This window comes from Mesoplodon mirus, assembly GCF_964341445.2.
Source record: "Mesoplodon mirus genome assembly, chromosome: 11".
In the NCBI taxonomy this organism is placed as follows: domain Eukaryota; kingdom Metazoa; phylum Chordata; class Mammalia; order Artiodactyla; family Ziphiidae; genus Mesoplodon; species Mesoplodon mirus.
In genome coordinates, this window is record NC_138987.1 from 50,498,392 (window position 1) to 50,513,918 (window position 15,527).

The 15,527-nt window shown below is 35.9% G+C and overlaps 1 protein-coding gene across 2 annotated transcripts in view; it reads right to left on the reverse strand.

Annotated features, from left to right (window-relative positions):
• ADAMTS20 (ADAM metallopeptidase with thrombospondin type 1 motif 20) overlaps positions 1-15,527 on the reverse strand; it is a 188,927-nt gene that overhangs the window by 35,113 nt on the left and 138,287 nt on the right. The window contains exons 29-31 of one of the 2 annotated variants that reach the window (XM_082635388.1): positions 12,461-12,628; positions 4,272-4,445; positions 4,024-4,194 (exon numbers count right to left, since the gene is read on the reverse strand). In XM_082635388.1, the coding sequence (XP_082491514.1) occupies positions 4,024-4,194; positions 4,272-4,445; positions 12,461-12,628 (513 nt within the window). Of the gene's footprint in view, positions 1-3,948; positions 4,195-4,271; positions 4,446-12,460; positions 12,629-15,527 lie in introns of those variants that run through there. The other variant, XM_082635386.1, reaches the window with a different exon arrangement.

Sequence of the window (15,527 nt, forward strand, 5' to 3'; positions counted from 1 at the left end):
ATGATAAAGAGAATCTACAAAAAAATCCATAGCTAACCTATTCAATTATGAAAATTGAAAGATTTCCTCCAAAGAGAAGGATATCTGTTTTTACCACTTCTACTCAACATTGTTTTGGAGTTTCTAGCCAGGGAAACTAAGCAAGAAAACAAAGTAAAAGGCACTCAGATTTAAAGGAAGTAATAAAACTACCTGGATTTGCAAATGATATACTTCTGTATATAGAAAATGTTAAGTAATCCACACAAAAAAAGAACTGTGCTCAATAAACGTGTTTAACATACAAAAATCAATTCTATCGCTACACATTATGAACGGAAAAGCAGAAAATGAAATTAAGAGTATAATTTCATTTTCAGGAGCATAAAAAATTAATAAAATTTTTAGGAACAAAATTCACCAAAAAGTGTAAGATTTGTACAATGAAAACTATAAACTATAAAGCGTCCTTGAAAGAAATTAATAAGACCAAAATAAATGGAAAGACATGTCAATTCATGGATTGGAAGACACTTTTAAGATGGTAACATTCCCCAAACTGATCAAGATTCATATGAAAAGTTGATCCTAAAATTTATATAGGAATGTAAGGGACACAACATAAGCAAATAATCTTGAAAAGGAAAAGCAAAATGGTTCTCTCACACTTCCTGATTTCAACACTTACTATAAAACTACCTTAATATAAAACCACCTTACTATAAAACCAAGACTATGTGGTAATGATATAAGGATAGGCACATAGATCAGGGAACTGAATTCAGAGTTCAAAATTAACTCTTCAGTAATAGATAATTCAATGAGGAAAGAACAGTTTTTTCCAAAAATTGTGTTGGAACATCTGGATAGCCACATGCAAAAGGATAAAGTTGGACCCCACTTCACATCATATACAAAAATTAATACCAAGTGGATTATAGACCTAAATGTATCAGCTAAAATTATAAAATTCTTAGAACAAAATATAAGTGTGAATCTTTGTAACCTTGGATGGGCAATAGTTTCTTAAAAATGATACCTAAAGTACAAGTGAACAGAAAAAATAAATCTGACCTCATCAAAATTAAATACATTGATGCACAAAAGACACTATCAAGAAAGTGAAAATGCAAGAGAAAAAGTTACAACTGACACCACAGAAATACAAGGATCACAAAAGATTACTGCTAACAATTATACACCAACTAATTAGATAACCTAGAAGACATGGATAAATTTCTAGAAATGCACAAATTAGACAACCTAGAAGACATGGGTAAATTTCTAGAAATGTTCAATCTCCCAAGACTGAACCAGGAAGAAATAGAAAATATGAACAGACCAATCACATGCACTGAAATTGAAACGGTGATTTAAAAACTCCCAGCGAACAAAAGTCCAGGACCTGATGGCTTCACAGATGAGTTCTATCAAAAATTTAGAGAAAAGTCAACACCTATCCTTCTCAAAATATTACAAAAAATTGTCAATGAAGGCACACTTCCAAATTCATTCTACAAGGCCAGCATTACCCTGATACCAAAACTAGACGAAGATATCACACACACACACACACACACACACACACACACACACACACTCAAATACAGGTCAATATCACTGATGAACATAGATGCAAAAATCCTCAACAAAATATTAGCAAACCAAATTCAAGCAGGATTTAGTCCAGGGATGCAAGGATGGTTCAATATCCACAAATCAATCAACATGATATACCACATTAAGAAAATGAAGGATAAAAATCATATGATTATTTCAATAGTACAGGGAACATACTTCAATATAATAAAGGTTATATATGACAAACCCACAGCTAACATCACACTCAGTGATGACAAGTTGAAAGCTTTTCCTCTAAGCCTTCCTCTAAGATCAAGAACAATTCAAAGATCCCACTCTCACCGCTTTTATTCAACATAGTTTTGGAAGTTCTAGCTACAGCAGTCAGACAAGAAAAAGAGATAAAAGACATTCAAATTGGAAAGGAAGAAGCAAAACTGTAACCATTTGCAGATTACATGATATTATATACAGAAAACTCTAAAGACTCCACCAAAAAACTATTGGAACTAATGAATGAATTCACTAAAGTTGTAGGATACAAAATCAATACACAGAAATCTGTTGCATTTCTATACACTAACAACAAACTATCAGAAAGAAAAATTTTAAAAACCATTCCATTTACAATTACATCAAAAGGAATAAAATACCTAGGAATAAATTTAACCAAGGAGGTGAAAGACCTGTACTCTGCAAACTATAAGACATTGATGAAAGACTTGAAGATGACACAAGTAAATGGAAAGATACACCATGCTCATGGATTGGAAGAACTAATATTGTTAAAATGTCCACACTACCCAAAGCAATCTATAGATATAATGCAATTTCTTTCAAAATACCAGTGGCATTTTTCACAGAACTAGAACAAAGAATCCAAAAATTTGAATGGAACCACAAAAGGCCTGGAATAGCCAGAGCAATCTTAAGAAAAAAAAAAAACAAACAAAAAACTCTTCAAAAAACCCCAAAGCTGGAGTTACCATGCTCTTGGATTTCAAACTGTATTATAAATCTATAGTAAACAAAACTGTATGATACTGGCACAAAAACAGACACATAGCTGAATGGTACAGAACAGAGATCCCAGAAATAAACCCATGCTTATATTGTCAATTAATCTATTAATTCCTAGCACAAAGCTAGGAATATACAATGGGGAAAAGACAGTCTCATTGATAAATGGCACTCAGAAAACTCGACAACTACATGCTAAAGAATAAAACTGGATGATTTCCTTACACCATATACAAAAATAAACTCAAAATGACTAAAGATTTAAATGTAAGATCTGAAACCCTAAAACTCCTGGAAGAAAACATAGGTAATACGTTCTTTCACACCAATCTTAGCAGTATTTTCTTGTATACATCTCCTCAGGCAAGGGCAATAAAAGCGAAAACAAACAAATGGGACCACATCACAATAAAAACCTTTGTCACAGCAAAGGAAACTATCAAAAAAGTGAAAAGACAGCCTACTGAATGGGACAATATATTTGCAATGACATATTGGATAAGGGGTTAATATCCAAAATATATAAAGAACTCACACAACTGAATATCAAAAAAAAAAAAAACAAACAATTCAGTTTAAAAATGGGCAGAAGATCTGAATAGATATTTTTCCAAGGAAGACATACAGATGGCCAACAGACACATGTAAAAATGCTCAACAGTACTAATCATCAAGGAATTTCAAATAAAAACTGTGATATCACCTCATACCTGTCAGAATGGCTATAATCAAAAAGACAACAAACAAACAAGTGCTGGCAAGGATATGGAGAAAACGGAACACTCCTGCACTGCTGGTGGGCATATAAATTGGTACAGCCACTATGGAAAATATTATGGCATTTCCTCAAAAAATTGTGAATGGGAATTACCATATGATCCAGCAAAATTCCACTTCTGGATATTTTCCTGAAGAAAACAAAAACACTAACTCAAAAAGATATATACACCCCAATATTTATTGCAGCATTGATTACAACATTCAAGATATGGAAGCAACCTAAGTTTCCATAAATAGATGAATAAAGAAGCGATAGATAGATGATTGATATAGGTAAATAGATAGATAGATACATGGATGGTAGACAGAGACAGATATATGCTGTACCCCTTACACTTATACAGGGCTGTGCATCAATTATATCTCAATAAAACCGGAAGAGAAAAATTTTTTAAAGCAACCAACTATGCAGGGACAGATGCCAAACTGTCCCTGGTAGTCGGTTTCAAAGTTATCACCACTTCAGAACTGCGCCAGAGTTTAACATACATGTCGCTATTACTCTATTTGCACCATCCAACTGCCAGAGATTTTATCCCTTAGATTGATATGCACACCATCATCTGCTCCCATGTTCAAATTTAGACCCAGTTTCAACTGGGTCAAATTTGAAACTCAGCTGTGTTTTCCAGGAGCGAAAATTTTCAACTTCCTTTGCCTTACCTGTGATGAGTCTCCCGTTACCACAATATACTTGCAGGAAGGGTTTCTGCACTTTTTGATTGCAAGAGGTCTGGTTGAAGGATCGCAGAAACTTTCATTCACTTGCGTGTTTTGTGCACCCACGCACTTCACTTGCCGCTGTGTCTCTCTTTTCTTACATGACGTTGAACACTAGAAATACAATGACGAAATGAAGAACACATTCTTTCACTGAAGGGTTGTCTGAAAGTGTACTTGACAATACTCACATCCAGCCACTCTCCCGCCACCCAGTGGTACTGTATGCAGTCCTGACGCCCACATTGTCTCTGAAAATAAGGCCGCGTGGACTGATCACACTTTTCTTCCGCCACCCGACCAACGCCTCGCAGTCTGCAGTACACATCCCTTTGCTGAACTCCAGAGCCACAGGTCACAGAGCACTACGAAGAAGCCCAAACGATTGGAATAATTAACTAACAAATATCAAATTATGTAAAAATCGCAAAGTAGAGCAAAATTATACCATGCATTAGATAGAAAATATATGCAAGAAGTATTTTTAACATTGCCTGGTCTGGAGCACCTATACAAGTATACAAATAGATGTTCTTTATTTTGCAACACCTATTCAAGTCTTGTAGAAACTATGACCAGATACTCCATCCGAATTGATAGCTCTCTCTTCTGACTTAAACATATTTAATATCTATAAAATTTACCACACAAACTATTCTACTACGACATTGCTTTTGAATATTATTTAAATATTGAAATTATGCTGTATTCATAATCTCCCTCAAAGCAACAATAATTTCCAAGTTTGGGTTCTATCCATCCTTATACCTGCCGTCCCTATTACAGCTTGGGGATCCAAACATTTGCTGATTTGTTGACTCGTGATTGTATTTCAGTGGAGAGGTGTTTTGGGAAACTGATCGTGTAAGCTTACAGTTTACTTAGACAACCTTGTCTTAGCCTCTCCTCTCACTTGTCTTATCTGTACAAAGAAGATTTTGTGTTATTTGTAAAATTTCACAGAACATGTCCCACACATTTATTCCTCGCAACAGTTCTACAAAGGAGGCACCAGGGCTGAGGGCCTGGGACTTAGCTAAGAGATGTTAAGTCATTTGCCTGAGCTGCTACGTGAAGTCAGTGGCGAAGCAGGTTTAAGCCTGCTTCTTTCTGACTGCAGCCTTTGAGCTCTCCCCGTGCTGCCTCCACGGGATGGAGAAGGACTTGGCAACTTCTCAGGGCTTTCTCAACTCCGCAAGGCCAAGCCATAAAACAGCAGAGCCTGACCACAACCAAGAGCTGGGATGCCAACATTAATAAAGTGGGGAGAATGTCTAAGGGTATTTATTTAATTTGTGAGCTTGGTTTTTATACTCTTTGTTATTCCAGAAGGGATTGGAGGTCATATTGAGTGTTACATGGGGCCTCATGGCTGTTTGCAACTGTGACGGTGTAAGGGTAAAACTTCAGGTTTTTCATTAAGGTCTCTATTTCTGCAGGATTCACAGAGCCAGTGGTTGCTTTTTTCTCTAACAGTAAATATGTCCCTGCAGAATATGGTTTCACCATGAATTTTAAAACACTTAAAGCCCACAAAAGCTAAGAACTTAGTTCACCTGTTAGACTCAAGCTCCTCTTATAAACTCTTGCAACAATTTTACTCTAGTGGCACCTTTAAATTTAGTTTTCTGTCTTGTGTGTATAAGCGGCAACCACTGACTTAAAAGAGGATTTTTATATTTTTTTAACTTACAAAGAATATTATGCGTATCTACATCGCTTACTTATATTGACCCTCATTTCATGCTTTAGCAGTTGAATTTTGACAACTCATTGAATGTTTTCACAAAAAAGACATAGCTCCTTTGTATGGAGATAATAATAACTTAATGTGTATTTTGTGCAGGGCACAATATTAAGCAGACTAAGATGTCAGGATGTAGTTTAACTTATGTGAACCTCTGGTGAAAATGTTTAGTCTATAAAATAAGGCTCCTGCAAACATTTTTCAGTAATAATTTCACAAATATAAACCATATTCAGAAAACTTCCTATTTCTAAACCTGAAAAAAAATTCCTGAAAACAAATTTCACAAAACACAATTTAGCAAGAAGTTCTTTCAGATAAATAGCGTTTTCTACAGTTCAATAATCCACAGTGGTTGACTGATTCTCTGACCACAGCATGCATTTAGAAGAGTCCACTGACACCATAGGGGGCTACTATAATGGACCTCACCCTCAAAGGAAAAAAAAAAAAACTGGACTACTGCTTGGAAGAACACAAGTAACTTTTGTTTTTCAGCATTTTTTAGAGATAAGAGTACAAAAGACTAAACTGATGTGATTTCAGATTTGAACAGAGGAGAGAATTCATTGATGAAATGAAGTATTTCTTAGCCTCATGTCATCGATAACCCTAAATGCCAAGTCCAAGAGACACTTTTCAAGTCTTTTCTTAGTTAATCTCACTGACACCTTAAGCACCAGTGACCACATTCTGTTGAGCCTTTCTGGCCTCTGTGATTGAAATCCCCTCGGGTTCCAGGTACTCTCCTCTTGTAGTCCTTAACTGACTCTATTTTCTCTGCTTAGCCTTTAAATGTTAGCCTCTCCCAGGGTTCTCTTTATAACTTGTTTCTCTTTATACCCTCTGAGCTCTTTCTGAGCAACTTCTATGTCCCAATAATTTCTAAATCTGTTCTCTCCAGCCTTGATCATAATTCTGAGCTCTCCATTTACATTTTCATGTATTTACAAGGAATTTTTCATGTATTGACAAGAATTTTCATGTATTTTCTACATAGATATGTCAAAGGCACATCAAATCCAACATTTCCAAAGCCTAACTTATCGCCTTTGCCCATCAGCTCCTCTTCCAGGCTGCAGATGCTGTGAAGATATGATAACTCACTCTTACATACAGCGAATTATTAGAATGACCTCCCAAGGTACAGCTGTAACTCCAGAGTAGTCACCCTTATTCAACAGCTTTATTGAACCACATTTTTATAAGCATGTTAAATTTTATCTTTCTTTAAAAATCCAAGTAACTCATATGAAGGCAATGAGAGTCTATCATTACGAGTATAACACAAATAATTGATTGGAAGGCACTAACTGACCGCCACTGCATAATTTAACTCAGAGAGGAAAAATCAGCCAAATTTCCTGTTCATGCGTACATGTACTACAACACTGCATAGACTGGTGCTTTAAAAACTTGACAGTAGAAGTGGAGAAGGTAAGTTTTAGCCAATCCACAGGTACTGTTTTAGCTACTGTAGAGCAGAGATGAAGAAATGTTAGAACATGCATTACCAAAATGGGTTCATTAAGGCTAACTCACTCTGCTATTTAATAAACAATTATTTTAAATGGAATAGTGAAGTCCTTTCTTGATGCATTATTTATAATTTCTTGTTAATGGATTAAGGTTTTGATTTTATTATAGTCAGTTATTTGCAACTATAGTTTATTTCAAATGCATCAATACTGTAGCAGTAGTATTAGCAGTAGTACAGGATTTTGAGTTAGAAAAGATGCATTATTTATAATTTCTTGTTAATGGATGCATTATTTATAATTTCTTGTTAATGGATTAAGGTTTTGATTTTATTATAGTCAGTTATTTGTAACTATAGTTTATTTCAAATGCATCAATACTGTAGCAGTAGTATTAGCAGTAGTACAGGATTTTGAGTTAGAAAAGACTCTAGGAATATCTAATTCCAATTCCTCTTCCATTCTGAAATCCATTTTACAGCAGTAGTGAATGAATGAATATCAAACGTACCCATACTTCCACAGCCTCAGTATGAGTAAGTTCACTGTATCCCGAAAGCAATCATTTCATTTTTGGGTGACTCTGCAGTTTTAGCAAATACTCTCTTATATTGAGCTGAAATATTCTTCCGTAAACTTTACCGACTGTCTAGAACCTGTCCACCTTATCAACATAGAACAAATACATACTTACTTTCATGTGAGAAAGTATAAAGGTGTGAGGCCTGGAAAGGGAGCAGCTATTTTATGACCATTAGGGTTGATCAACAGAATCACAGAAATGTCCATCCAGCACCCTGCCATTGTGGAGCTACTGAATCAAACTTAAATCTAGTGACCTTCTGGTCTTGTTATGTAAAGAATAAATGACTGAGTTCGAGCCACTAATAATCAGTGCTTTTCCTACTTGCAACAGAACACAGTGGAACTGATACAGAATAGTTATAACAATTCAATTGTGCTTCTCTGGGGATTTGGTAATTTGTCAAGACTTTTCTTACAGCGTGGGTCTCAGAATAGGTACTGCTCCAAAAATCTGACCAGAATTTATTAGTGCAAAGTTTTGAACACTCTTCATGTATTAATGAGCCTAATATGTTTCTAGTGATTTAAGCAAATACACCATATTCAATACATGATCAATTAAACCCTCAGTTATTTTCCTAAGATATGTAAAATCCATATATATCTTAAATTTATGCAACAGACTTTTTATATATAAATAAGCCTGTAATGAACTCAACACAACATAGAAATTACATTTCTGTTGAATGCATTGTTATATGTCATCCAGTGACATTCTGCAATTGTTGACTTCAGCTGCCTTGTAAGAGGGGAGATACATTGCTAAGGAAGTAAAAGACATTGCTAAGGAAGTATAAAGATGAGCTCATGTAAAATGATAACTATAAAATAATTATGACAGCAACTACAATAGGGAAGACTCAGACAAGTGTTCAAATGCTCACCCCCCGCCCCCATCACTTCCTGGACTGTGACCTGCACAAGCTATTCAGTACTTAACCCCTATAAGCTGTTGTTTCCTCATCTGCATAATGAATAATACCTACAGTTGGGAAGAATACAGAAGTCTCTCAGCAGTGTCAGGAAGTGACTGTCCCTTGCTGCTTACTTCCTATTCCCATTTTTTTCACTTTTCTTACAGAGATACAAATACTTTTGCCTTGAAAAGTTCCTCGACACATGCCTCAAACCAAAGAGTATTAGTCGTCTCAGCCCACTCAAAGATAGACCATCTTAAGTATCAAGAAAGATGATAAAGGAAGAGAGTTAACAGGCAGCATAGAAATTCAAAAACAGAATTGCTGGCACTAGCTAGAAAAGATTGAGAAGCATAGTTCACCCAGCCCCAGAACAAAAAGACATCCTCTCTGAGCTTGGCCTCAGCCTGTCTTCCTGGAAGAAAACTCACTTAACCTGGGTGTAAAGATGAAGAGGCTCTGCATTCTTGGTCAGGGGCTGTGGGGACTTAAGATTTGCTATCTTTTTAGATTATAAAAGATATATATGTATACATCACAATTTTTTCAAATATGACTATATTTGAAATCAAATATTTAAATCAAATATGATTTATATATGTATTTTGAAAATATAGAAAATATGGAATTACAGAAATACAAAATCACTTAACCATGTCAGCATTTAACAAATAGTTTCCAAAAAAATTTTTTTTCAGATTAGGTGTTTTGGGAAAGGGGGACACTAGCCGGTAGACTTGTGAGAATTTGGAATTCATATCACATTTGGTTCCAGCTCTGCTCTTAAAATACTACAAAGAAAATAATGGGTCCCTGAAAAGAGGGACCAAGTAAGTGGCTGCTATCACGAGGATCTAGATTCAATAGGGTTGCCTGAGATTCTTCAAGTATCTTTCTAAGCTCTCCAGCAGGTTTGCCATGATCAAGGGGAGGTGAGAATTCTGGATGATTTTTTTTTTCTGAATATAAAAACTACATTTGGATGGCACTGAACAAAGCATGAGACCATGAGGATGCTAACGCCCCATGCTAGCCTTAAAAACTTGAATTTACAAGTGAAGCTGATATTCCCAAATAGGTAAAATTAGGTGAAAACAAAAACAAAAAGCCTGGTTCCAGAAATAAGAGGATGAGGCTTTTTTTCTTTTTAAATGATTCCAGTATTTATTTTGCCTCTAAACGTATACATCTGGACCCTAGGGACAAAGGACTCTATATAGCAATGTTTGTTCCTGTTTGGCTGCAATCATTAAAATGCATTACTAAATCCTTTCATTAAAAAAAATGATATCAAATACCAAATGAAGAGTGTTAACTTCAAAACTCATTTGAGCACCTCTGTGGTCACAGTTTGCCAAATAAGTCTTTCCATTAGAGGTACAATGTAAAATAGTAATAAAATGAAATTATAGTGAGGGATTCTAGTAAAGCAATGTTACAATTTATGCAGTTGGAACAAAAGTAGCAACCAGTGATTATCTTGTAACTACCTCTGAAATTACACTTCTGTTGAATATATTATTATATGCAGCTCGCTGACAGCCTGCAATTGTTAACTTCATGTGGGTACTTTTAATAGAATAAATCAAAGCTAGTGACTTCACTAGTGGTCATTTGTTTCTGGCAGAGTTTTGGGGTTTTGTGTGGGTGTATGAAGCTAATTTCTATGACAAGGAAAACCAATTCAAAGAAAAAAAGTCGACTCTGTACAAAAGCATCTGTGTTTTTTATAGTCTTTACATATTCATATCTGTATCTTAGAAACCCCTGAAATACATTCCTTTAGTGAATCTTATATAATTTCAGAGTTGGTGGCAAGCCAAGGACAAGTTGTTAGCACCCATGATTGATTCACTGGTGTGGAGCTGGAGGTCAAGGGTCAGGAAGTGTCCCTCATGAATAGCAACCACAGAAGCTGCAGCAGCTGCAAGGCAGCAAAAGAATCCTGGGGATCAAAAGGGATGCTGGTGGCCAAAAAGCAGAGCGTCTCCCACTTCCACTCCCATCCGCCAGCGGCTCCTGCCTGCTGTCATTGAGAGAAGCTAGGGGATAACTAACTGAGGGGTCAAGGGAGACAGGATGGACCCAGTGTTTCTTTTTTGAACAACTTAGTAGGTAGTAGTGGCATTCACTAAATAAAACAGGTTAATGGGATATCTTTTAAATAATGGCCTCCGCTAAACCACAAAATTAATTTTATTTACTGTACCAAGATTCAGGGTAGAAGTGCTCAGATATATAGTTTTTTGTTTTGAGAAAAAAAACAGAGATATGTTTGCCCTTAGTTTTCAGTCAAAGATGAACCACAATTCTCAACACCCAAATACCTGACAGAGGCTAACACTTCTACACAGAAACCTGAGATGCTCACTCAATTTGGGAGCTTTTTATTCAAAAATAATGACGCGCTGACACTGTCAGTTTAAAAGCTGGTGTTCTGCCACCAAGGATCTGATCCCACGGAGTGAAGGATGAAAACTTAGAGGCCCAGGGAAACCCCACTTCTAGCTCCTGTCTGAACCCCTATCTTCCTAACATAGCTCCAACATCAGACAGAGACAAGGAAGTTCCATCAGCAGAAGGTGAGGTTCTTTTTCCCATCGTAGGACTAGCTCCTCTAAGACATGGAGAAGTATCCTGAGATACTGCTGAGAGCAGCCAGATAGCTTTGCTGAAAGCCTAGCCCCACTGAAATCAGGCCTCAGGAAATTATTCTAGTTAACATTTCTGGCTTCATTTATGGCTTTTTCCTCCTTAATATTTTCCAGGCTGGTCTTTGCTGGACAACCACATTCAAATATATGGCTTTCCCAGTTTAGATCTGGAGCATACTTCCCTGAGTGTGCCAGAGCAAGTATCCATCACCCTTCTTTTATAAACTGAGTTTTCAGCCTTGGTCTCATCTCCGCATCACCTTCTTTTTTTTTTTTTTTTTTGCGGTACACGGGCCTCTCACTGCTGTGGCCTCTCCCGTTGCGGAGCCCAGGCTCCGGACGCGCAGGCTCAGTGGTCATGGCTCACGGGCCCAGCCGCTCCGTGGCATATGGGACCTTCCCAGACCGGGGCACGAACCTGTGTCCCCTGCATCGGCAGGACTCCCAACCACTGCACCACCAGGGAAGCCCCATCAGCTTCATCTTTGCTGAGTCTTTCAAAGTGTGTCCACTCTGGCCTTAGACCAGCTGGGCTCCCCAGTTCTGTCATGTCCCTGACTCTTAAACCACCTCCAATTATGATCCACCTGGAACTTACCAGTCCCTTTTCCAAGTTGCAAACTCAGCTCAAATCCAAGACTTTAGTGTGGAAACAAGGAAGTTACTAAACACCTCATCATGTATATTTTACTGTTAGGTCACCTGGAATAATATTATAATCATCAGTAGCCTCCCTAGTATTCAGTAACAGAATTTATTGTAAAGTTTACAACCACAAAAAAAAAAATCAAAAGACTAATTTGTTATTAAGCTATGAACTGAGCAAACGTGTTAACACTGTACAATATTAATTCAGAGCATAGTGCCAAAAAATTGTGTAATAGAATAAAACACATTTAGTAGAGTAAAACTTTCAAGGTTATTGAAAGCATACAGAATGAATAAGATTTTCCTTGTAAATGCAAAAATACATATATAATCATAAAACATCTTACATACCTCCTTCCATCTTTTGGCTTTCCATGAAGGGCATCTGACAGATCTACAAGCTTTATGAGTTCGAGGTTTCTGTAGATGACTGCAATATTTTTCTTCTAATTTCCCGCGGAATTGGTCAACGCAAATCACCTCACGGTACTTTAAACCTTTACCACAAGGAGCTGAGCACTGGAAAATACATATGAATGCACTTGATTCATTTTATCTTTACCAATTTAAGTCTATCTGCAAGAAGTGTAAAATGAAGCAATCAAAACATCATCACTTTGATATTTCATCAAGATATACTTTGATATTTCTAATGAGGGAATTTAAAATTTGCCAATCTGCCCTCGACCGTCACTGATATTGACATGATAAGGTATCCATTTATTCTTCAAAAAAGTATTGATTGTCTACCATATACCAAGCACTCTTCTGGCACATAAATATTTTAGATCTTTTGAGGTTAAAGACTATCTGCAGCTAACTCCTGTTATCACACATATTTCAATAAAACTTGCTTTCAATTTTGTATGGTCACCACCTATTCAATTTTTAACCCCATATGTCTTGCCACAGTGCAAACTGTGCTTTGGATGTCAAAAAGAAAACAAAACAAAAATCTCTCAATGTAGGAAACTATGAGAAAGCAGAAAATTAATTTTTTTTAAGTGCAGTTCAGTTCAGGTCTGTTTTTCACTTCCATCGGGCAACTGTATGTCCCCATCATCAACCCTCCAAAATATCTAGTGAAAAACAAACTACCTAAAATCTCTATAAGGATATATGTAAAACAATGATCAGACTTCGTTTTTCAGTCAGTTGCCATTTTATGAGCAAGGCCAGTGCAGATGAGAGGAAGGACTTGGGCTCTGGCATTGAATACCAGCTCTGCCACTTACTATTTGGGTGACTTTAAGCATATTTTATCCCCTGGCCAAGCCTCGGTTTCTTCATTATAAAGTGATGATAATGACACCAATATTAGTGGTTTATTATGAAGATGAACATGAGATAAAGAATATGAGAGATCTAATCCAGTCCTTTTACACAGCGTACATCTTCGGTGAATATTAGCTTCCTCTTCTACCATTTTCCTTCATAGACTCTGAGGATGTTGACAATTTTCAGCATGATATATGTACCAGCGAAAAGTTAAGCAAAGAAGACACAGATTCCAGATAACTCCTCTCATTCCTCTGAGACAGCTGGTTACATATGGTTTCATTTAGAAACATATACTGAGTTCTGAGAACATTAGATAATATATTATGCATTTTATGTATATTATGAGTTCAAAGAGTTACTGATATAGAGTATTAGATGCTTAAAATCTTTTAAATTAAAAAAATAAATAGTTTGGGGATAATTTACCTTTATATGTTATCTGCAATAATATATCCCATTTGTGTAGGCAATTAATTTAACTTGGTGCCTTGATTATTAAGACATTACCATATCTGAGATGTTCTCTTCCTGTTAACACCTACAACTTTACATGCCACTTAGAGCACACTTTAATTCAGAGTGAATGGCTAACGGGTCTTGATAAACTGTATTACATGTACATTCTTTCCTGTTATTTTTTTTTATTTTTTGTATTGAAATGTAGTTGACTTACAATACTGTGTTAGTTTCAGGTGTATAGCACAGCAATTCATATATATATATAGATAGATATAGATACATATATACACACACATATATGTATGTATATATATTTTCTTTTTCATATTCTTTTCCCTTATAGGATATTACCAAATATTGAGTATAATTCCCTGTGCTATACAGTAGGTCCTGTTGGTTATCTATGTTATATAGAGTAGCATGTAAACGTTAACCGCAGCCTCCTAATTTATCCGTCCCCCCACTTCCCCCTTTGGTAACCATAAATTTGTTTTCTATGTCTGTGAGTCTATTTCTTTTTGGAAATAAGTTCATTTGTATCTTTTTTTTCAGATTCCACATATAAGCAATATCATATGATATTTGTCTTTGTCTGGCTTACTTCACTTAATATGAAAATCTCTAGGTCCATTCATGTTGCTGCAGATGGCATTGTTTCATTCTGAATGTGCCCAATCTCATCTTTCCCACTACTGACCTTCCCTTTCAGATCTACCTTTATGCTCTACTCCTCTTGGCCTCTTCTCTTGGGCACTTCCCTGCCTGTTTCTTGACTACATTGTTTATTTTTCAAAAAGTATAACATAGTTTATGCTAAAAACATCACATACTATTGAGTACCAGGCATATATTATCTGGGAGTATACATACATGTTCACACATACAAGAATGTTTTTCTCCTTGGTTGTGTATGTTTTTCTAACTTTTAAACTGTGACTTTTTGAACAGAGGAGGATTTATTACTCTCCTTGATAGTCCCTTGTAAAAAGTAATCATTATTGTGCATACTCATGGTATGAGCCCAGTGGTACTTATGGAAGATGGAAAAATGTTTACTATTTTATTCACTCTATGAATATTATTGAGTTTCTGCCATATACAAACAGTAGCCTATAAATATAGATTCATTAACCATCTTTTGCCTTGACTTATCCTCAAAGTGCTTATAATCTAAATGACACCATCTATTAAATGAATAATGCCAGAGTACATCTTAAATAATATTAAATTCAATAAAGATCAGAATAAAAATACTACAAGACAGTAAAAACCATTAAGATAATACGATAAAAATATTATTGAATTAAGAAAATAGTGAAAAATAGTCATTTCTTTATGGGATATTTGGTAAGCACTCAGGGAGAGGTGATATTTAAACTCAGTCTTGAAGATGTAGGTTTGTTGATGGACAAAGACAGATGGTCTTGTATAGTTGTTTGATGTGCCTTATCTGATGCCCATGTGTCTCTGTTTTGCAAAATTCTCATAGTTCTTTTATCAGTGCCAAGAATCCAAGAATCATGCAGTAAACATGCAGCAAATTGTTGATATTTCTAATAAGAATGACCAATTCATTTACGAAACTAAGTAACACAAGAAGAGACATTAAAGATTCTACTTTAGAATTGAACAATGCATTTCCTCTATAAGCAGCATCTGTGAGTGGAATGTAAACTGG